Here is a 24,833-nt window from a genome sequence, read left to right as displayed (position 1 = left end):
GGGGGGTATTCTCTCCAGTCTGACACACTGCTCTCTGCTGCCACCTCTTTCCATGTCAGGAACTGTCTAGAGCAATAGTAAATTTCCATAGAAAACCTTTTCTGCTTTGGACAGTTCCTGACACAGACAGAGGTAGCAACAGAGATCACTGTTTCAGACTAGAAATAATACACCACTTCTTGCAGGACATACAGCAGCTGATAAGTACTGGAAGGCTGATTTTTAAATAAAGGTAATTTACAATTTATTTTTATTCCAGGGAACCACTTTAAAACCCTAGACAACCCAGGATGTACAGCCCAGAGCAATAGAGCACTTATCTAATGGATCAGTGCTGTATAATATATATTATGACCTAATAAATATTGAGTTTATACCTGCTGTGCTACAGATAAAATGAATTAAAATAGAAAATTAGCAAAAATCTTTAAATTTCACCCACTTTACTTTGCTTTAATTCCTGTCAACCACTCAAAAAGTTAATAAAGTTTGTAAATATTTTAGTAAATTGTTTGAGGGGTGCAGCTTTTAGGATGGGGCGATTTATGTCTGCTTCTACCATACAGGCCTCTCAAATCCACTTCCAATATTATATTATGCCTAACAAAAAAAAGGGGGCAGTTTTCTTACAACTAAACAGGCTGCGTCCTTAAGGGGTTAAACTCTCATTAATGTTACATATAAAAATATATTTAGTTTGGGAAAAGAATGGTTACAACTATTTCCAGTCAAGAAATGTATCCCTTTTCTTTCCAAAAGAAATAAACAACGACAATAATAAAAAATAAATAGTAAAAAAAAAAAAAAATGATATATGTTTAAGGTTTTTATTACTGCTATCACAATTTCAATAAATTTGGAGGAGTCAATTTCTGCAATTGGGCCATCAGCAATGTAGGCTTCTCTTTTGATCACAATTGTTTGTTTATGTACAATTTTTAAACAATGATTTCCAAACATCATATTAATTTTAAATTAAATTATTATACTATTTTAGGTGGTAGCCCAGCATTTCATTTCTTTCCAGTAAGAACTAATTTATTCTAAGTAATATTTACAAGCTGTGTATTATTATTATTATTATTATTAGTAGTAGTAGTAGTAGTAGTAGTAGTAGTAGTAGTAGTAGTAGTAGTAGTAGTAGTATACATTGTAATTACCTCCCTGTCTGTTATAAATTGTATCACACTACAGCTGTAAATAATATATGAATAAAAACAAAGGCAAATTCCAATACATAATTTAAAAATCTATACAATATAAAAAATATTTAAAAAGAAATGTTATTTAAGATTTACCATTAAAACATAAAAACATTGTAAATATAAGTCTACAAAATATAAAAGGTTCGTTTATTTTTATTTATTTTTTTAGGCTATTCTGAATGTCTTCCATTTAAAAAAGTGAAAGATATTGGTCTAACAGTTATCAGACTAACCTTAACTATCGCTATCTTTTGCTCTTGCATGTTTGTGATGTTTGTGACTTGAAAATGCTGAAAATATTTAATCCACTTTTTTCCCCAAAGTGACTTATATCATATCCGATAGATAGATAGATAGATAGATAGATAGATAGATAGATAGGTAGGTAGATAGGAGATAGATAGATAGATAGATAGATAGATAGATAGATAGATAGGTAGATAGGAGATAGATAGATAGGAGATAGATAGATAGATAGATAGATAGATAGATAGATAGATAGATAGATAAATAGATAGATAGATAGATAGATAGATAGATAATAGATAGATAGAAGATAGATAGGAGATAGATAGATAGATAGATAGGAGATAGATAGATAGGAGATAGATAGATAGATAGGAGATAGATAGATAGATAGATAGATAAATAGGAGATAGATAGATAGATGGTTCACACCCCGATCCACAGGTGTCTATGTAGAAATCCAAAAAAGTAACTGCGGCACACAGGACTTAGTGAAAAAATTCAATCTGTATTGGTGATTATTCCATACAAAGCACACGGTAAAATAAAAAAGCTTTTTATTTTACCGTGTGCTTTGTATGGAATAATCACCAATACAGATTTAATTTTTTTCACTAAGTCCTGTGTGCCGCAGTTACTTTTTTGGATTTCTAGATAGATAGATAGAAGATAGATAGATAAATAGATAGATAGAGAGTAAGAGATAGGAGAAAGATAATAGATAGATGTTAGATAGATAGATAGATCGATAATTAATAGATAGATAGATAGAAGATAGATAGTAGATAGATAGATAATTAATAGATAGATAGATAGATAGATAGATAGATAGGAGATAGATAGATAGATAGATAGATAGATAGATAGATAGATAGATAGATAGGAGATAGATAGATAGATGATAGATAGGAGATAGATAGATAGATGATAGATAGGAGATAGATAGATAGATAATAGATAGAAGAGAAATAGAGATAGATAGATAATAGATTGATAGATAGATAGATAGATAATAGATAGATAGGAGATAGATAGATAGATAGATAGATAGATAGATAATAGATAGATAGATAAATAGATAGATAGATAGATAGATAATAGATAGATAGATAGATAGATAGATAGATAGATAGATAGATAGATAGACAGATAGACAATAGATTGGAAATGACTGGTGAAAATCATCACTAATCCGTATGGGAGTTTTGAGTAGGAAGCTGTAAGTATCTTACCTGACACCAATATTTCAGCGATCAGATCATTACTGGCCTGAGCCTCCTCATCTCCCCCATAGAAGACAGTGGTTAGTGGGCCATGGGGGAAGACCTCCTCCTCCTTCCATGTCTGGTTGCCTACACTAATGTCTTTTCTAGCTTCGGGGATGTAGTCGTTAATGGCTGCAACACAAAAAAGCGTCAAACTTCATCTTAAACTAATTACATCTGGATTATATCATGCAGCTTTCTTATTATTGCTAGTATTATACCGGGGCATTATAAGTATAAGAGGATCAGCGGATAAATATAGAATGTTTTTTTTTTTTATTATAGTCAGGTGCCCATAATTTGGGATATGTTTTCAAGTTTAAACTGGAGGCTGAATAAAAAAAGTGTTACGCTTCTAACAAGCTAATGCATTTCACTTTGAACACGAGCCAGGGCCTTAAGCCATGCGCCTTTAAAGAAGATGAACGAGGACCCTCCCTCCCAACGCAGCGGGTGCCAAGCCAGAATATCTGGACACATCACAAGTATTCTCAGATTAGATACTCAGCACAGTAAAGCTTCCATTATGCTACATCAAGGCATCTAAAGCAGTCCTCTTCCCCTTTTCCGTTCTTTATGCTGCGGCCAGAAATACAATTCAATCCATGAAGGGTATCAAAACAAAGTGGATCTTCTAATTTCATCCTCCTAACACTATAAAAGATTAGGACTGCAATGTAGTTATGAGCGGGTAGAAAAAACAATGACTCACATGTGCTTTATTGTCTATTTAGGGAGAACGTGCAGAGGAGCCGCGCTGTAATGACACCATAAGCCGGCCAAACAAAACTCTTATAAATGATATACCTGAGAGCGCCCTGTAAATAAAGACGTATACGGGAGGAGATTACCGTAATCCCGGACTACCTGCTGTTGTTTCAAGGGCATTAGCAGTTTTTCCATGGCTCCGTTTCAAGAAAAGTCTTTATTGAGCAAATGAAAAGGCTGCGGCCTGCTGTCATACTTCACCATCCTGACACCTTTTATGAATGGACAACTGTTCTCCTGCAATGAGCTCATCCGCTGGCAGCAACTCGCTTTCCAGGTAGACTCAGGGAAGCTGTATTATAGCTAGGGATACAAGGCCATAATAAAGGGGTAGTTCACCAAAAAAAGTGTGAGAGATGTGTAATTTACTTCTATTAAAAAAAATCTCCAGTCTTCCAGTACTTATCAGCTGCTGTGTGTCCTGCATGAAGTGGTGTGTTCTGTCCAATCTGACCCAGTGCTCTCTGCTGACATCTATGTCCATTTAAGGAACTGTACAAAACAGTAGCAAACTCCCATAGAAAACCTTTCCTGCTCTCCACACTGGAAAGAATACCACTTGCTGCAGGACATACAGCAGATGATAAGTACTGGAATACTTAAAGGAGAAGTCTGACGAAAATTTTTATTAAAGTATTGTATTGCCCTCCAAAAGTTATACAAATCACCAATATACACTTATTATGGGAAATGCCTATAAAGTGCTTTTTTCCCTGCAATTTCTACTGCATCAAGGCTTCACTTCCAGGATAACATGGTGATATCACTTCCTGGATAACATGGTGATGTCACTTCCTGGATAACATGGTGATGTCACTTCCTGGATAAAATGGTGATGTCACTTCCTATAGAAAATGGTGATGTCACTTCCTGACTAAAATGGTGATGTCACGACCCGACTCCCAGAGGTGTGCGGGCTGTGGCTGCTGGAGAGGATGATGGCAGGGGGATGCTTAGTGCCCCTCCAGTGCCCTGTGTCCCTCAGTGTCCCCCTGTCATCATCCTCTCCAGCAGCCACAGCCTGCACAGCTCTGAGAGTCGGGTCGTGACATCACCATGTTATCCAGGAAGTGACATCACCATGTTATCCAGGAAGTGACATCACCATGTTATCTAGGAAGTGACATCACCATTTTATCCAGGAAGTGACATCACCATGTTATCCAGGAAGTGACATCACCATGTTATCTAGGAAGTGACATCACCATTTTATCCAGGAAGTGACATCACCATGTTATCTAGGAAGTGACATCACCATGTTATCCAGGAAGTGACATCACCATGTTATCTAGGAAGTGACATCACCATTTTATCCAGGAAGTGACATCACCATGTTATCCAGGAAGTGACATCACCATGTTATCTAGGAAGTGACATCACCATTTTATCCAGGAAGTGACATCACCATGTTATCTAGGAAGTGACATCACCATGTTATCCAGGAAGTGAAGCCTTGGTACAGTAGTAAGTGCAGGGAAAAAAGCACTTTATAAGCATTTCCCGTAATAAGTGTATATTGGTGATTTGTATAACTTTTGGAGGGAAATACAATACTTTAATAAAAAATGTTGCTGGACTTCTCCTTTAATATTTTTTAATAGAAGTAAATTACACATCTATGGCACTTTCTGGCACCGGTTGATTTGAAAGGAAAACATTTTTTGGGTGTACAACCCCTTTAGGATCCCAGTGTTGCAAAATACAAATAAATATTATTATTATTATTATTATTATTATTATTATTATTTAGGATTCCAGTGTTGCAATAAATGATAGTGAATGTTTTCATATTTATGCAATACAGCAATATGATACAGTCACATTCATTATCATGAGTCATGAGTCATGAATCCTATTTCTGTAAATGTCCCATATTTCTGTATAGGGCTTGCAGAAATACATATACTTAATGACAAAACAACCCCATACAGTCTGCTGCATGTAAAATGTTCCTAACTGGTTGCAGGGGTTCTGCAGGTATACAGCCAGCATCGGGGTATCATTGCAGTAGTCATGTAAATAGGGCCAGCTGGGAAGAACATGGGACTTTTCAGAGCTCATTATATCATAATGAATTATAATGCAGGGAGTCCCGTAAGAGTTGAAGAGTTCGGTCCGTAATATACAGTCATCTTACGGACCATATATCACGGACTAAACACGGATGTGTGAATCTGGCCTAAGGGTGCATAGAGCAAGAGAGATGAGTAAGTGCCATTTCACACAGAAAGCTTTGCATTTGACTCTCGGCCAGTAGCAGATTATATTAGGTCAGTTTCAGGCGGTAGCCCCGTCCCTGAGCCCCTGGGGGGCCCATGTCCACCAAAACAGACGTATACTTTCAGTGGTGTATTGTCTCCTGGCTATTGTTCTGCCATGATTTGCAAAAAAAAAAAATCACAGCCTTTTAGCTGCAATTTTGCACAAATCAGTGCAAAACTGCCAGGAGACAACTCAGTAACAAAGAACATGCTGAAGGACCTTAACATGTGACTATGATGTCACCACAGGTCCTGTACAGTCTGCACTATGGAGGAGCAATAATAAAGATATAGTTACAGTGGGGTAGGGTGAACAGCCCAAAGCCGATGGTAAAGTTAATCCGCCCCTGCTCTCGTTGGATGAAGAAGATGGATGCAGCCCTAGAGCTGACTGGAAAACATGGATACAGCCTAAACTCAAGGCCCTATTACAAACGACTAATATAGCAACGTTATTCTGCCGTCGCTCCGTGCAACAGGAGCGGCGGCAGCTGACCACCGCTATCTTCTATGGGCTGCCCGGACTATCTACCTATCTGGGAGCTGGGGGATGGGGGGGTCGCAGAAAGCTGCCCGGATGATCCTTATATAATTCAGGCAGCAGGTGGGGACGGCCAGCAGACTGTCGCTATCATTGTAGTTTTGTTTTTTTTTCATCATATTGAAAGACAACAATCCGCTGGCATCGTGCATGTCGGCTGATCATTGCTTTTTAACACTACCTGTTACACCAAGCGATTATCGGCTGCAACGGCTGATAATCGACCAAATGTGGTCGATAATCGCTTGGTGTAATATATGGGGATGTACAAGAATGTAAATCGTTGATATATTTTCGTCCAGGAGCCAGCAGTATATACTATGGGTTCTTGTTATTTTCTGCTCCTAGGTTTCTGCAGCTAAAATGGAAGCTTCCAGAGCCCGTGTAGCATTCACTCCTTTTTGGTCTGTCTACAGATCCTTACAGACGTATATTACAATCTGCAGCATCTATTGTGCTAATGGGCTGGTTGGATATTTGGTTGTATTGATGAATCCCAAGCCCATTCATTCCTTTAGACAAATAATTGCCCTATGATACCTGTAAGTTCCTCCAGGAATCCTTAAAGGGGTTATCCAGCGCTACAAAAACATGGCCACTTTTCCCCCTACTCTTGTCTCCAGTTCAGGTGTGGTTTGCAATTAAGCTCCATTTACTTCAATGGAACTGAGTTTCAAAACATGCACCCAAACTGGAGACAAGAGTGGGGCAAAAGTGGCCATGTTTTTGTCGCGCTGGATAACCCCTTTAATCTTTATAATGAGACAGTCACTTTTATCTCAGAAGCACTACTAAACCTGAAGAGTCTGAATTTGAAGAAACCTTTTGTCTAAAGCTTCTGCTCCCTCTCTGTGCGACGTGTGAGATGGTGATAGGATTTGGCCACTTTTCAAATTCAATATTTTCCTTTAGTAATAAGAAGAAAGGAATGATTTTCCCGAGGCATGTGAAATATGTCGGAGATAAGCACAATAAGGACTCGCCGTTCGCTCAGGTCATATATCACATTGGCTTACAATAGCTTTGTACACAGTGTCCTGATATTGACTCTATATATGAAAATAGACACTGGACCGGTGGTTGTATTTGGTAAGACAGTCCTCGGGGTGGTCAGTGTTGTCACATTTATGAGTACTGTAGTCCCTTATTAGATAATGTAACTATTTAGGACGACATGGTGTCATGACATGACCCTTCGAGCGCAATTATGTTGTCATGTGTCCTGTTTATGGGGTCAGCGTGTTTTCCAAATAGCCTCAAAAAGTTTGCGGCCAGTGGCAATAATGCCTTCTGTCTTTGTTATCACTTTTGCCTCTAGTTACTACTTAAATAGGGAACATGAATGACATGATGACAATGAGGATTACTGCGGCTTCTGCCACCCCATCCTTCCCCCCCCCAGCTGTTGTTAGAGTCTGCCTACAATTCCACTGTTAGTAATAGGACAACAGCCTAAAGTTGAGGACAGCAGTCTGGAATGTAGAAACCTGAAACCTCGTCACAGTTATCTGGCCGGGCTGAGAAATCGACTAAAGAATACTGTCATTTGCTGGATTATTTGAATTGAAAATGAGTGATAATGCTTTCAGCGGGCTGAGGTTGCGCCGTTGTGCCTTGGCTTTCTGGTGAGATGCAAGGGTGGGGCAGGTTTCCACTGTAGATTTGGGTGTAAAGATCTGTATGTGTTAGGGCCCTATTACATGGGCGATGATGAGGAGCAAGGGAGAGCCGACCTGTCAGATCAGTGCTTGCTTGCTCCTCGTTCCCCGATCGCTGCTGGCGCTATTGCATGCACCAACACCGGGTCAGAGCGGTAGGGGTTCCCCAGGCGGTCTTAACCCTTTCACGACCTGAGGTCATTGATTCCTCAATGCCCAGGTCGTTTTAGGACATCAGCTTATGGGGTCATAATGATACCATAAGCTGATGTCCCTATGTCTCCTCCCTCTCCTCTGTCCCCTGCCGCTGTTACAATCTTGTGACAGCGGCAGGGGAGAGAGGGGAGGGGGCAGAGCTCACGGGCACACGCCCTGCTCGCCCAGCCTTCCCTCCCTTTCCCCGCCAGCCTCCGTAACCAGGAAACTGGAAGCCTGAGGCTTCCAGTTTCCATGGCTACCATCAGGGCTCTGCGATCACTTCGCAGAGCCCCGATCACTTGCGCCAACATAGTCCGCAGCACTTCCCAGCAATTCTGGAGGTACATACACTGACAAAATCCAAAGTATTTTCACGTCAATTATATGCAGAAAGATATTCTAAATTCTAAAGGGTTCACAAACTTTCAAGCATCACAGTAAACAAAATATCTTCCATTACGCCCCTTCATCTTCAGCCTAGTGTCAATGCATTTTGGGATATTGATCGGTCAGTCTGGTAACAATGTTGCCATTTGAAGTTTTTCACAATGATGTCACATTTTAGTTTGTGTTAAATTCCTCTGTAAAGACATAATCTCATAAATAGTCAGACGTGTCAAGCTGAGACAATTTGTGTATAGTTTGTCTTTTTCTTTCTCTTTTTTTTTTACAGCATGACATTGACATATAATAGTATACATACGCAGAATTCTTGTCTAAGAATAGATTATTATAAGTGCACTTTTGTAGCTGTTTTCCAATGGTAACGGAATCTTAATGAAAGCGACACTTGGAATCCTGTATAGAATGCTGTTTTTCTACGTCCTGTCACATCCAGACGAGAAAACGTAGCCCTTTACTATACACAAACATTTACTATGATTGTCTAGTTTTCAAGAACCCTACACCTCAGGGTTTTATTTTCCTAAACTGTAAAAAAACAACAACAGCCTCATTATCTCCTGGACTCATGCACATGGGGGTTGTCTGCAACCATTACATGCCCTTTCGCTGAGCCCCTTAAAGGGGTTGTTCACCATTTTTTTTTTCTTTTAAATCAACTGATGCCAGAAGGTGCCAGATATTTTGCTTAAAAAAATCTCAAGTCTTCCAGTACTATCAGCTGCTGTATGTCCTGCAAGAAGTGGTGTATTCCTTTGAGTCTGGAGAGCAGGAGAGGTTTTATATGGGGATTTGCTACTGCTCTGGACAGTTACTGACATAGACAGAGGTGGCAGCAGAGAGCACTGTGTCAGACTGGAGAGAATACACCACTTCCTGCAGAATATGCAGCAGCTAATAAGTATTGGAATATTTTATATATTGATGAACAAATGAACAACCCCTTTAATTATGGGTTTACATAGCTTTTGGATAAAAAGATTTTAGAATATTTTCATGTTTCAGTAACAGAGCATAGAAGCCATAGGGAACTTACTAATGGATTCCCTGACTATATCCATTGGCAGAAAGAGCCTGTTGTATGATTATAATACTCCACACGAAAATACAAGATGCTGTAAACTACTCTAATGGATCTGCAAGGCAATGGCATGGAGGCGGAATTATCCTCAGGCCTACACGTGTTTTATCTGATCATTCCTGCCTGGGAGGGAAGCAATTGAGAAGCCGGTCTTAGCTGAGATTAGCTGAGATTTGTGCAATTATCTAATGCAGTATACAGGGATTGGTTCCTTACAGTTGGATGCTTTTGCAGCATTTATATAAGGGTTTTTTTTTTTTAGATTTTTTTTCCGGATGTGTTTTAAAGTCAAAAAATGACTTATTGTTTAAATAGTGTTTTTATGTTAAACATATTTTTAAGAATTTTTGGTGAATTTTTTTCTAATTTTCCAATTTTTCTATCAATATTGTAAAATAATCCTGATATTTTGCAGTTTTCATTCTCATTACTGGAGCTAAAACTAAGCTGAGACTTCCTGTTCTGTCTGTAGTGATAAGAGGAGGCTGCTATAAAATGATCTGTACAGCATTGCAGCGACATGTGACACAAGTAGATAAAGGAGACAATAGCAGCTCCCGGTGGAATGACCTCTTCACAGGTCACAGAGCGCGCTCAGTAATGTTTCACATTCATCTCAAGGGGACAGAGGCTGTCTATTGTGGTCTATGTCTGTAAAGTTTTGCTGTAAAGCATGTCACTAAATGCTGTTAAGAACAGCCCAGGCAAGAAGGCAGCCCCCATAACAATGTACAAAAAGTGGACTAAAAATAAATAAATCTGAAAATAGAAACAGATTAGAATAAAACAACAAGTTTTAGTATCTGACGCTAATCAGTAATAGAAAATGTAGTTGACACATTTGAGTGCTAAAATTGCAGAAGTCAGGATAATAAAGGCACGCTCTCGCAGCTATTTTTTTGGTCAGAATTTGCATCAGTATTAGTAAGCCAAAACAAGTAGTTGGTCTTGAACATGGAAGATAGGCAAATCTTCTCTGTGTAGATTCCAGTTCTGCTTTGAGCCTATACATACCGATGTAAAATATTGACCAAAATAAAAGTGGCCCGTGGTAGTTGGAAGGAGAATATGAAGTTTTAATTAGGTATTGAATCTGGTGCATCAGGACATATACTAGATCAACTGCCAGTTGCGTAGCTACCATGGAGGCAGACCATGCAACTGCTTTGGGGCCCCATGAATCCTTGCTATCCTTCTGCCAACTGCGCCAGAATTACACAGTTTTATTTGTTTATTTTAACCATCTCAGAGTTGGCACTTTTTCAGTCTCTTGCACCTTAAATCAAGTTACAACTTGGGAGAGAGTGGGAAGGCCTCCATACATATAAGGTGGTTGGCTGATTCCTCCAAAATTGTCAAGGTCAGCCATCTTTAGGCTATGTTCACACTGCGTAAAAGTACAGTGTGGAACACTGCCTTTACTGCTATGGGATCCTGGCTGGAGCGTATACACATCGTATGCCATACGGCGCCGAAAAGAACTGACAGTGCACATGTCAGTTTTCTGCTGACGCAATTCGGTGAATTGCGGCTGCAGAAAGACCTGTCAGTTCACACAATGTAGCGAGTGGCTCCGGCCACTTGCTGCATTGTGTGCTGTGTGAAGTTCTGATGCGGGCGCGCGCTGATGCGCCCGCATCAGAACACGGCTTAAGTACCGGCCAGATGATCTTTGCAGAGACCGGCCAGTCACGGAACTGCCAGTCTCTTACGCAGTGGAAACATAGCCCGATTGTGTATGGCCAGCTTTAGACATGAAATAGTCACATCCACTTTCAAGTGTGGAAATAAGAATTGTTGAGGAATGAATGGAAATTCTTTCTTCTTGGCGCATTTCCTTGACAAATCTGAATAAATTGATTTTGGCCAAAACTATGGCTCAACTTACACCAGAATTCTAGTGCTACCACAAAAGAAAATAATCTCCAATGTGGGTCTTTTTTGGATTGTGACTTTTTTGAGAAGAGAGAAGAGGACATTTCAGGCCCCTGGTGGTTTCTCCCAATACATACCAGGCTACTCTATACTGTTGATAGCTCTATAATATTAAATCCCCCCCCCCCCTATTTAAAGGAGAAGTCTGGCCATTTTTAAAATCTGGCAGTCAGCAGGGGCAGGGGGGAATTTAATTAGGAGTAGGAACTTACGTCTCCCTGGTGAGCAGTGGCACCGGCCGCGGGACCCCGCCAGGCTCCAGGATCTCCGGAGCTCGCAGGTCATGACCAGGCTGAAGGACTGGCCGCTCAGCCTGTCAGTGACTGGGGAGGGGTACCGCTCAGGTCACTGATTGGCTGATAGGCCAGTCCATCAGCTGGGAAAAGCCTTTTTCAACGGGGGCACCCGAGGCTAGTCCTGCCGCTGCACGGGGATAGGTTCAAATTCCCCCCTGTCTGCTGCCAAATTTTAAAAATGGCCAGACTATTCTTTTAACATGGCTTCCATCACAAAGTGTAATGTTTCAAAGCTCAACATCTGTTAGACCAAGATACACATGACTATACAGGGCAATTTAATAATGTATAGTTAACATTTCATTTATTGTAGGGGCAATTTATTTAATAATGAAAATAATAATAATAATAATAATAATAATAAAAAGGTTGAAAGAAAATACTAATATAATGTATAAGAATTACCTAGCTTGGCCAAAGGGTGCACGACCACAAGTGCTGACGGCCTCTTCATATCGCCCTGCACACGGACCCAGCTGTTCCCTGTCCTCTTACTCATTCTTATTATAGATGGCTGCAGCCAGTCGGACACCCATATGTGATCTTCAAATACTGCTATACCGAAAGGATGGCCTGTAAAATGGATGTGTTTATCATAATGTACAGGTAAAGAAACATAATACTGTGTACAGTGAATACATGGATGGTCAATAGAATATTGATACAGTATAGCAATAAACACAATCTAGTTATATGAGATTGTTATATATCATCATCATCATCTGGAGGACATATGGTTGTCCTCTGACTATACCGGCTATCTATATAGCCTAAGTAAAATTTCATGCAGAGCCAACGTTAGACAGCCTATCAGGTTAATAGGGATGGAGGACCAGTTTAATCGCCAGTAATCTGTTAATGATGTGATATCTTTGTGACAACTTCTTTAAAGGGTAACTATCACTCCATGGCAGCGGTAGGATGCACATGTAAATTCAAGGGAAGTCCATAGCCTACTGATAAACTAAGCGGTCTATGGAATTTCCAGAAGTCCCATAGACTTGTATTGTAATTGTATTCAAATGCAAGTCTATAGGGTTTCTGGCAATACCGGAAGTCGCAATGTGTATCCTGCCACCGACATTGAGTGCTAGTTACCCTTTAACTCAGGGATGGGGAACCTTCAGCCCTACAGCTGTTGCAAAACTACAATTCCCATCATGCCTGGACACCTGAAGCTTAAGCTTTGGCTGTCCAGGCATAATGGGAGTTGTAGTTTTGCAACAGCTGGAGAGCCAAAGGTTTCCCATTCCTGCATTAACTAACTACAATGTAATGTACAGCTTTACTTTAAGCAGACCCATACAAATGAGAAAACTGCATAAAGAGCATTAGTCTAATATGTAATAATGAATTATGTAGAATCTTAATTTTGTGGCTATATTGTTGCCACATGCATGCACTCGGGTTGTCCATGTTGTTTCAGTTCTCAATTGTCTGAAAAAATTTGGCATGAGATAAGGAGTCCGGCGCTCCCCTCTGTGACGCGGTTCCATTGATTCTAATGGAGCCACATCACAGAGGGGAGGGGATGGAATTTATCATAGTAGGTGTAAATAAGTTTGTGTGTATATTTGGTCTTTGCATTTAGGAGCTGCTTTTTTTTTAGGAAACCTTCATTTTGAGCCCACTGTGAAGCTAGCAGACACAGGGATTTAAGCGTGGCCTGGACTAGTCTTGATTTGGGAACGTATTACTGACTTTAGAACAAAAGTCGCCATTAATAAATGTGCTGTGCGAGATCTAAACTGAGGAGGTGAAACCTTGTAAAAAGTTGCAAAAAAAAAGTTGAAAATGGAAAAATTGTGCAAAAATGTTTGACTTTTATTTTACACCAAACCACAAACGTACAGCAATGATAAATTTGCCCTCATAAAATAAGCACACGACTAAAGACAATTACTACTTATCCAGTATTCTGTACTGAACTGTTCTGAGTGTCCACTTAAACAAAATAATTTATTCACAAGAAAAGTATATTACCCCAAAAACCTCACCTACTTCATTCTGGGAAAGGACGAGTCTGTTTGATCCATCCAAATCAGAAGATTCGACAACAGATCTCTTGGTGTCGCACCAATACAGCTTATTTGTGAGGGTGTCGACGGTAATCCCACTAGGCCATACTAAATTAGTGCTGATCACAACCATCCTCACACGACCGTCTAAACCGGAGCTTTCTATATGGGCATCGGGTCCAATATCTGTCCAAAATAACCTCCTTAATAGTAAGAAATGATAAATCAGTGCAGTCCGTTATAACAGGATGAAAAATCATAACATTAACAATAAAGGCTATGTAACTCATATATTCCTAATGGTTCTGGGGGGGCTTTGCTTTATTTTTCTTTTTACATGAACAGGCTGGCGCCGACGCATCAATGACGGTGCGGCAGACCATTTTTTGGACCACCACCTGGTTCCCATGAATGGTGTCAGTCTATTACCAAGTAGCGGTTAGGCATGAAGCACTAGGGTCGGGCTCGCTGGCCCCCCAGTGTAAATATCTCCCCTCTGTGACGGTGCTCCATTGATTCTAGTGCTTTATGCATGGTCGGGGACTGCTTGAAAGAGGTTACTACCGAAAGGTCGCACTGAGGAAGAAAGGCTCACGATTTTATACATTGAGTGCTGTCTTAGATATTGCTTTGGATTTGCACCATAGTCCTTGGATCCGGTCCGGTGAGACGTGCACTCCTGATACAGCGTTAATCTTTGCTGCTACAAATTGTGAGGTGCTCGGTAATGGACTAGGCCCGTACATGGGAACTGGACAGCAGTACAAAGAAAGGACCGGCATCCTCGCACCGGCGCATCAGCACCTAGTGGTACATTCGCATTAAGCACGCTCGGGTTTTACCATATGAAAGAACGTACAAATATCCTGAAAATGGCGCTGAGAATCAGGGTAAGAAACTTAAAGGGGTTATCCAGTGCTACAAAAACATGGCAACTTTCTTTCAAAGACAACACGACTCTTGTCTCCAGTTCAGGTGCGATTTGCAATTAAGCTCCATTCACTTCAATGGAACTGAGCAGCGAAACCCCGCCCAAGTTGGAGACAAGAGCGGGGCTGTCTCTGGAGGAAAATGGCCACGTTTTTGTAGCGCTGAATAACCCCCTTTAAGGCTTAATTACACAAATCGAAGATCGTCTGTATTCAGCCGATAATTTTCTCGTGTAATACAAGACAACGATGGGCCGACAAGCAGAATGTTGGCTAATCATTGTCTTTCAACATGTTAAAACATCAATGATCACGACAGGAGAGATATGCAGTTGTCACTCTTTGTAATAGGAGCAGCTGCAGCAGACTGCCATTACCTTTATGTGCTCCACGGACGATCACCTGGGCGGCCCATGCAGCTCTGTGCGCTATAGGCACATATGAGCAGGTTAGATGCCTGCTGATAGTTTCCCTTTAACATCCGCTGGTCTATAATACTCCCCCCCCCCCCCCCCATTGTATATTATTGTTTCTTACCCGGCACTTGGATGAACACAAATCCCTCTTGGCTGATGTATGTTTTCTTTCACAATTATTTTCCTGTTTCTTCCCTTTAGATCACTGACTTCTATACAAGATTTTCTATTTAGAAAAGAACATTTGACACAGCTAAGTGTAATACATAGGTTTGGAAACAATTACATGAAAAGTTACTAATACTATACAATAGAAAAAGGGTTTAAATGGTCAGTATGCTTAAAACTAAATATCCTCTAAGGGCCCTTTTAGACGGTAAAGAAATTCCAACATGTCTGAACATACCCTTATGGCTATGTTCACACAACGCCAAAAATAGGCGGCCGATTTTCATATTTAAAAAAGTTTTTGCCGCAATTTAAGTGACTGCAATGGCAATGCATTGAAGTCAAGGGAAAGACGGACGTCCAAAGCACACAATGTATTAAATAACGGACGTTTTTGCTGCAGACGTCAAAATAGTGAACATGATCATTATTTTCGGACGTCTTTTGCAGACGTTTTTTATTAGTAGTTCACACTCAGTTTTTCTTTTTTCACCGTTCTTTCTCCGTTTTTACTATTTAATTCAATGGATTCTTCAATGAAGCCGCACCCAAAGGGCAATTAGTAACCAAACTAGAATGATGTACAAACAGCCGTCATTGCACTAAGGGGAGGCCAGACATTTAGATGACGTCCGTTATTTTAGGCTCAAAATAACGGACGTCATTTTAAATGGAGCTGAAAAAACATTGTGTGAACATAGCCCAACAATGGATTTACCAAACATATCTACTGGAAGTTTGTTGAAGGATCTCTACGAGTCTATCAGTAAGCAAATAGATTTCTGCAAGCCCCATTTAGATGAATACAGACACACCTTTAAAGATATAGTTGGGTATATGGTTTCTATATAAATACACTTTATCATTTGTATATGCAGCTCTCACTCCTAATATTCATTCCTTTTCCGGATGCAAAATTAAAGGGGTAGTTCACCCAAAAATCTTTTCTTTCATATCAACTGGTGCCAGAAAGTGCCGGAGATTTGTAATCTACTTTTATTTAAAAAATCTCAAGTCTTCCAGTACTTATCAGCTGCTGTATGTCCTGCAGGAAGTGGTGTTTTCTCTCCAGTCTGACACAGTGCTCTCTGCTGACATCTCCGTCCGTTTAAGGAACTGTCCAGATCAGTAGAAAAATCCCAATAGAAAACCTCTCCTGTTCTCCAGACTGGAAAGAATACACCACTTCCAGCAGGACATACAGGAGCTGATAAGTACTCAAAGACTTGAGATTTTTTTGTAATAGGAGAAAATTACAAATCTCTGGCAATTTCTGGAACCAGTTGATTTGAAATAAAATTTTTAGTAGTGAACAACCCTTTAAAATTTTAAAAAAGCAACCAGAGCTTATAAATACATAATTTATCTATATCCTAGATGAACCTGTCAAATAAGTACTGCCCTTTTAAATTTAAAGGGGATTTTCTGTGCTTAATTATGAAGGTTGCCATTGTGCTTCCGCTGCTGTTAATAGCATTCAGCAGCACATGGACCATATAAGACCATGTCCCCATACTGTCTTGAGTGTATCCAGTGCCAGACAGAGTAGAAACCTACCTCCGACTTGGCTAGTTAGTTAAACATTTCTAATAAGAACAAAAAGGGAGTGGTACAACACAAAGAAAAAAGTCATTGTTATTTCATGGGAAATATATGTAATGACTAAAAGAGGCAGGTCAGGAGAACCATGGTAACCGTCACCATATAATAACCATATATACCATAATATAACATATTTACCCTCTGTCTGTCCAGTAAAGTTTCCTGTTAATGGCATCGATGGCGAGACCCTCTGGTGTGTCCACGGCTTCTACAGTCACCTTCTCACGACCACTGCCGTCCATCTTTGCACTTTCTATGCACTTCAGGGCTGTGTGTGCAAAGTAAATCTGAGAATAAAATTACGCAGATACGTAAGATATATTCAATACACGCCGGAGATTCACAGCTCATTGCTGACTGCAGGAATGGAATCTATAGAACTGTACATTGCAGTCACATTGGTTAGCAGATCCACAGGCTAATGCTCAGACATAAATGTAATATTAGTATAGAACCTAAGGGTTATCTATATATATGTAAATACCTGTACAAGAGAAATACTGTATAAACTTTTTTCTTTTTCTTTTTTTTTTTTTTGCTCAATAAACAAACTTTGGGGGAGATTTATCAAACATGGTGTAAAGTGAAACTGGCTCAGTTGCCCCTAGCAACCAATCAGATTCCACCTTTCATTCCTCACAGACTCTTTGGAAAATAAAAGGTGGAATCTGATTGGTTGCTAGGGGCAACTGGGCCAGTTTTACTTTACACCATGTTTGATAAATCTCCACCAAAGCCTATAAAATACATGTCGCCAGATACTACATAATTTGTGATGACAGATGTAAAAAAATAAATGAATTAAAAGAGAGAGAAAAAAATTAGGCGTGGGGGATAATCGGCCATAAGATGTTTTTCTGTGCCATTCCTCATTTTCCACAGGACAAACGCATTGGAAACCCAGGAAACAGGTTAAGGCTATGTTCACACGCTACGGAACGGCAGGTCTCAGCCCGGATCATCTTGGCCAGTACTTAAGTACAGTCCGGGTGATCTTTCTGGCTGCGGAGCTCTGATGCGGGCGCAGCGTCCGGAGCCGCTTGCTTCACTGTGTGAACTGACAGGGCTTTCTGCGGCCGGAATCCACTGAATTCCGGCCGCAGAAAACTGACATGCCAGTTTTTTCCAGCGCCGCAAGGGATCCCGGCCGGAGCATATACGATGTATGTATGCTCCGGCCGGGATCCCATTGAAAATAAGGCATTGTTCCACCCCTCAAAACTACGGCCGTAGTTCTGCGGCGAGAACTACGACTGTAGTTTTACGTAGTGTGAACATAGCCTAAAGGGGTTATCCAGTGTTAGAAAAACACGGCCACTTTCTTCCAGAGACAGCACGACTCTTGTCTCCAGTTCAGGTGAGGTTTGCAATTAAGCTCTATTTACTTCAATAGAACTGAGTTGCAAAACCTGCACCTGCAACTGGAGACAAGAACGGTGCTGTCTTTGGAAGAAAGCGGCCATTTTTTCTAATGCTGGATATCCCCTTTAAGGCTATGTTCACACAATGCACTATTTTTGAAAAGAATGGTTGTTGTTTTCCATTTAAACAATGTTTTTTTCATACTACAATGATCAAGTCAATGGAACACAGCCGTTGTTTTCACACAATGTATTAAATAACGGCGGTCCTTTTCAAAAATAGTACGTTGTGTGAACATAGCCTAAAGGGGTACTCTGGAGACTGATCAAAAAATGTTTTATGTTATATTACTTTGTAATATAACTTAATTAAAGAAACTATTGTTTATCATTTGTATATGCACTTCCATTCATTGGCAGCAGTAACGGGCGACACAGTCCCCTCTGCTGCCATCCATGTTTGTGTTGGGAACTGCAGGGCTATTTAAGCCTTGCTTTTCCTTATGTCTGCTCTGTACTAAAAAATATAGCGTTTTTTTGTCTCTGGAGTACCTGTAAACTCTTATAAAATACATAGTCAAGAGTAAAATTGTGTGTCTGTCCTTAGAATTCCTGCCTATAGGCTTTCTACAATAAGCTATATTTCCAACTAAGCGGATATAAATATGATAGCATTGTCTTCAGTCCTGTATATCAAATTAGATTTACCACTAGGCACCCGCAGGGCCATATTAACAGCTGCTGCTGCCCTAGGCACTAAACCTGAAGACGCCCCATCTTGGGGAGCATGGGAAAGAGTAGTTTTGGCTACATGCATTTCTCTACATGGAGAAACATTGTCTGAATCGCACTTTTCATGGTTTTTAACTGCTTAAAACATAAACTGTGACTGGGTAACACCGCCATACCGGACCTGACCAATACCACCATAACCCTTCCCTTCTCGAAAAGACACCAGAGTTACTGGTAAGTCTAAAGGGGAGGTGGGAGATTACAAAAATAAAAACAACAAAAAAAGTTGTTTTCTTCCCCTGCTCCCTGGTGCTGCCCTCCCTGCAAAGTGCTGCCCTAGGCACCGGACCACAGGTGCCTAGTGGTAAATACGGCCCTGGGCACCCGTGGTCCGGTGCCTAGGGCAGTACCTTGCAGGGGGGGGGGCGGTTATGGTGGTATTGGTCAGGTCTGGTATAGCGGTGTTATCCAGTCACAGTATAGTGGAATTGGTCAGGTCAGGCTGCATGTGGTGACGTACAGTAAATGTGGGAACGCAGCCTAAGGGTACAAACACACACACCATATACGCAGCGTATTTACTGCTGCGATACGCAGCAAATACGCATCAAAGATGTAGCAGATACGCAGCAGATTAGATCTAAATAACTGAACACAGCATCAAATCTGTACGATCAAATCTGCTGCAGATCTGCTGCGTATCTGCTTCGTATTTGCTGCGTATATGCTGCATATACGGTGTGTGTGTTTGTACCCTAATACTGATCAGATATGAATATGATGCTAATTGGTGAGTGAAGATGGGGCGTCTTCCGGTTTAGTGCGGGGGCAGCAGCAGCAGCTGGAAATACGGCCCTGAGTGAACTTGCAGAACGTTCAGTTATGGCTGTATCCATGTTTTCCAGGATTCCCTAGGACTGCATACAGTCCAATGTTCAGCTCATCACTATTTATATACCATGATATATAGGCATGTACCTGCATAAAGCATATAACTAGCTATTCCAACCACAATATTTCTTATACACTTTGCAAATTTTCCTTTTTCACTTTCTATATCCCATTTAATACAGTTAATATAGGTATAAGCACTCTGATTACCAGCAGTGAAAATGCATAAAGTCTTTAGAAAGGGACACAAGGGAGCTGAAGATGTTGGCATACAATATCCAGTATGTACTATTCTATCTCCTCTAATCGAGGCTGGATTAATGTAAAGTTCTAGCGATCAAATAGATAATTGTTGAAACGCTTGTGTAATTTGCAATTAATCACAGCACAGATAGGTTAGTGCTTACTGTAACCACTACGATGTGTATGAAACTAACTTACAGACAGGTAAGGGCGCCATCTTGTGCTGCATAGTAATATTACAACCAAATCAGTATGTAGAGCAGTGCTTCTCAATTCCAGTCCTCAGGCCTCACCAACAGGTCATGTTTTAGGGATTACCTTAGTATTTCACAGGTGATATAATTATACTCAGTGCATCGGGTAATATCACAGCTGTTTTTTGTATGGGATATCCTCAAAACATGACCTGTTGGTGAGGCCTGATTCTCATTACTACAGTGTCCACTCTGTTTACGAAGTTACTTATGAAGTAAGGTGTCAACGTGTGTTTGTCTTGTCTTGGTGGTCAATTTATGCAAAAATCACAGTCATCTAACAATTTTTATAGACAAATTGGAAAACTATAATACTCCATAGAGAATTGGCATACATTTGTTTTACTATAAAGAAAAGAAAACAGACTGTGCTTTCCTGTTTAGTGCAGTATAATTTTTTTTTACACTGTGGCCAGTAGTCACAATGTGCCAGTATGTATTGAAAAGATATGTTTAGGAATACATCAAATGTATTGCTCTGACATTATGTGACTGGAGCCTTACAATCATAATAATCTGCACAACCTCCCAAAGCAAAATACATATATGAGTGCTTGTATTTTTTTTCCTAGATGGTCACTTTTTTTAAACAATTTCCCTCCATGTGATAACCTGTGTGATTCTGAAGGTCCATAGGGGCTATGCTGTGCCTAAAAGGTAAATCAAGGCTGCCCTCTTTTCTCTTACCACTCATAAAATTCTTGGGAGTTGTCCTTTGTGTATATACATGTACTATCTACACTGAGCTGTGTCCTGAGTGTGTCCCCCCCCCCCCCACCTTATGCTTGCCAGCAGGAGAAGCAGATTCCTGCTTTTTTTATGTAACCCCATCCTTGCTGTAATTCTGTTGCAGTTCATTTTATTTCTCCTCACCCAGCAACTTGCAAACACAGTGCATCAATAACTCTCTTCTCCCCTACATGCCATTTATTGTAGCGCACAATGTAAATTTATGTAAATAGTAGCCGGGGGGACAGTCCTTTGTCTGAATTGCCTCTTGGTTCCCGGTCTTTTCCTGAGCAACGGCCCGGCCCTCTGTGACATGGTTCTATTGATTCAAATGGAGCTGTGTTACAGAGGGCAGGGGTTTTGTCACACTGGGGGCCGGCGGGCTTGCCCCCACTACCCTGAGCCGAGCTGGTGCTGCACCGGGCCAGGCCCGATCGATTAAGGTAAAAAAAAAAAAAGCAGCGATGTACCTGATGGTATATTCACTTTAACTCTTTTTTCCTCATGTTCAATGCATTACCAAATCTTGTCACCATCACCTAAAACATCAGTCATATCAGTCCCTACCTCACCTAACATACTAATCCAGGCCCTGATCATTTCTCACCTAGAATACAGTACCCCATTACTCACTGATATTCCAATAGGCAGACTGGGCCCACTTTTGTCCACCATAAACAAGGACCCAGGATCATTTAAAGTTCTAGAAACCTAATTGAAGCACAAACAAGTTACTTTTCTTCTATCCAACAGACTGACGCTTTCTGCCGCTCATTACACTGGTTATCTGTTTTGTTACAGAATTTAGAACTCTCCTACAAGTCAACGAAGTTCTCCATAATGCATTACACTGTCATACATATCAGCCAACCCTATGTGTGCCCTTCACTTAGCTCCTGACCTCATCAACCTGTATAACATCTTTCCCAATCTGACGGACTTCTCTTGGGAGGCACCCATCTTGTGAAACTCGCTGCCACTCATCATTAGAATTATTTCTAACCATTCTAAGTGTATTCATTTCATCAAGGAGACCTAGGTCACATAATTCTTAACCTAAGCACAACTGGCAGGTAATTCACACAATAGGGGAGAGAAAACTGATTTGATAAATCTCCCCAATGTTCTTTATCTTTCCCATGCCAACACAGAGAAGTATTTTATGAGAAAAAATGATGTTGTACCCTATTTTCCACAGGGTCATAATCCAGCGCCAAGACTCGCCCCATCTGTGAGGCCAGAAGACGTTCATACTGTGTCCCATCAAAGTCCATCCTCTGTATGTCTTGAACATTTGTAAACATTAGGAATGGCCGAGGACCTGTACTTGAAGCATAAAACATTTTCAAAGTTAAGTATCATACAGTAAAATATGAATAAAATCTTTTACAGGATATATCAGCAAACCGAACTATATACGAATAAGCCAGTGTTCACACTAACAGGTCCCTAAAGTTATACTGACCTGAAGCAAGACAACTTTTCTTGTCCTTCTGCAGAATATAACCTGGAAAACAGTCACATTCCCAGCTGTCATCTCTGGATCTCCGGCATAGCTGGCTACATCCTCCATTGTCTGGAGAGGAACAACCTGGGAGAACATTAGCTAGTGACTTTATACTGTATTACAGGTGAAGAGCAGAGATATAGCTATAAGTATTACCAGTATTATAAATGACATATAGAATAGGGAAGGAGAGGCCTTAGAGATTGTGCATTTAGAACAGTTACAGCTCTGAGGAAGAGTAAACCCTAGTCCTCCTCCAGTCTTCCAGTACTTATCAGCTGCTGTATGTCCAGCAGGAAGTGGTATATTCTTTCCAGTCTGACACAGTGCTCTCTGCTGTCACCTCTGTCCATAACAGGAACTGTCCAGAGCAGTAGAGGTTTTCTATATATTTGAGATACTGTATACATACACACAATGACAGTATACTTCCTCCCGTACCTCTGCATGTTTTGCCATCACTTCCAAGTACAGATCCTTCAGGACAGAAACAGACCGGTCCTCCTGCTGTCTGCACACAGCCGTGACTGCAGTTCTTGTTGTCCTGTACGCAGGGTGTCTCATCTGATAGATTCAAGCACACATATCACAACCAATCAGAGGGCTGCTTTCATAGGTGAAGTGACTGTCTAGGCCAGGGGTAGGGAACCTTGACTCTCTAACTGTTGCAAAACTACAACTCCCATCATGCCTGGACAGCCAAAGCTTTAGCTAGTTTATTATTACATTAGTACACTTTTAAAATTTTGCGGATCAGCAAAAAATATGGATGCAATACAGATGGAATTTTGCGGATTGGAGGTGAAAAATTGAGTACTCAAATTTGTGGATGCGGTGAGCGTCGAGAGAGGCTGCGGGACCCCCACCAGGGTCTCCAGGGTGTCCATATCACAACCTGGCTGATGGACTGGCTGCTCAGCCACTCAATGCCTGGGGCAGGACCCCACTCCAGTCACTGATTGGCTGAGCAGCCAGTCAATCAGAGGGGACAGGCATTTTCCCCCAAGTCTTGGGGGGGAAATGACTTCTGGCGGGGGCCCCGCGACCACTCCAGCCACCCACTGCAGACACGGGGAGAGGTAAGTGCCTACTTGAAATCTATTTGCCCCCTCACCCCGCCTGCTGCTGGCTTTTAGAAAATGCTGGACTTCCCCTTTAAAGCAATATCAACTTCAAGGACTGACTCTTCACTTGCTGCCTCATATATCCCACCTCTCTGGTGACATAGTGAGGCAAAATCAGTGCTATTCCCTTCATCTGTCAGTGGTTTAAAAATGATGGCCGACCCCTGAACTCCCCAGAACTGCACACCAGCCATGGTATAGAGAAGTATAAGAACCTTATATGTAATCACTTTCCAGTCGGTGGAAACACGATCCCTCTCCCGACTCCGTGCTTACACTGTAAAGGAGTAGCTCTCTTAAAACACAGGGTATATTTAATATTTTTTTATACAAGGGGTGTCTGATGCACGTCTAAGCATACTAATGCTGACAAATGCAGTTTCCATTACTTTAAAGCTTGCTGAAAAACTTTATAACAGGCTGTTATTGTAATACGGCAGCCGCTTCCCTAGTTATGAATCTTTTGTCTGGAAATTATTGATGCTAAGTATGTTAATGTAATAGACCATAAAAGAATATGTGTGTCTTGTGTCTATGTTTCCGGCAATGTGGAATTGTCATGTAATCGACACACCTTTAATACGCCTGTAAAACGAAGACAACAAAAGTAACTCGTATTAAAGGACAATTCATTTGGCTGTAGAACAATTAGATCTGCATTTACTGGAAATTTGTAATCTTACAGATAATTTTTTTTTATTTCCTAAAGAATGTTAAGAAGCAAGTAACTAGGAGCCAGAATAATGTCAGCTGTAAAAATGTCATTGCTTTTATTGCTTGCAGTTACTTTACTAGTGAGAGTCCTCCTAATCTAACGTAACTGACAGTTTCCTATGAGGCGGCTGATAGCGTTCACTAGTTACATGGATGACTCCGATAATTGCACACTAGAATTATAGCCATGAGAAAAACAGATTAGAAACTAATTGTACACCCTATACTTTATACAAACAATGGGGCTAAAACATGCTAAAAAAAATATAAAAGTAATTTTTACCTTTTT

At 40.6% G+C, this 24,833-nt stretch overlaps 1 protein-coding gene across 1 annotated transcript in view; it reads right to left on the bottom strand.

Annotated features, from left to right (window-relative positions):
* Positions 1-24,833, bottom strand: part of EGF (epidermal growth factor) — an 86,143-nt gene that overhangs the window by 19,258 nt on the left and 42,052 nt on the right. Inside the window, exons 8-15 of the mRNA XM_069976813.1 lie at positions 23,148-23,270; positions 22,665-22,790; positions 22,384-22,520; positions 17,128-17,276; positions 15,341-15,445; positions 13,854-14,077; positions 12,262-12,429; positions 2,684-2,848 (exon numbers count right to left, since the gene is read on the bottom strand). Of these exons, the coding sequence (XP_069832914.1) occupies positions 2,684-2,848; positions 12,262-12,429; positions 13,854-14,077; positions 15,341-15,445; positions 17,128-17,276; positions 22,384-22,520; positions 22,665-22,790; positions 23,148-23,270 (1,197 nt within the window). The remainder of the gene's footprint in view (positions 1-2,683; positions 2,849-12,261; positions 12,430-13,853; positions 14,078-15,340; positions 15,446-17,127; positions 17,277-22,383; positions 22,521-22,664; positions 22,791-23,147; positions 23,271-24,833) is intronic.

This window comes from Dendropsophus ebraccatus, chromosome 7 (genome assembly GCF_027789765.1).
Source record: "Dendropsophus ebraccatus isolate aDenEbr1 chromosome 7, aDenEbr1.pat, whole genome shotgun sequence".
Lineage (NCBI taxonomy): Eukaryota > Metazoa > Chordata > Amphibia > Anura > Hylidae > Dendropsophus > Dendropsophus ebraccatus.
Note: the sequence above shows the minus strand (reverse complement) of the source record. Positions and strands in the feature narration are given on the sequence as shown.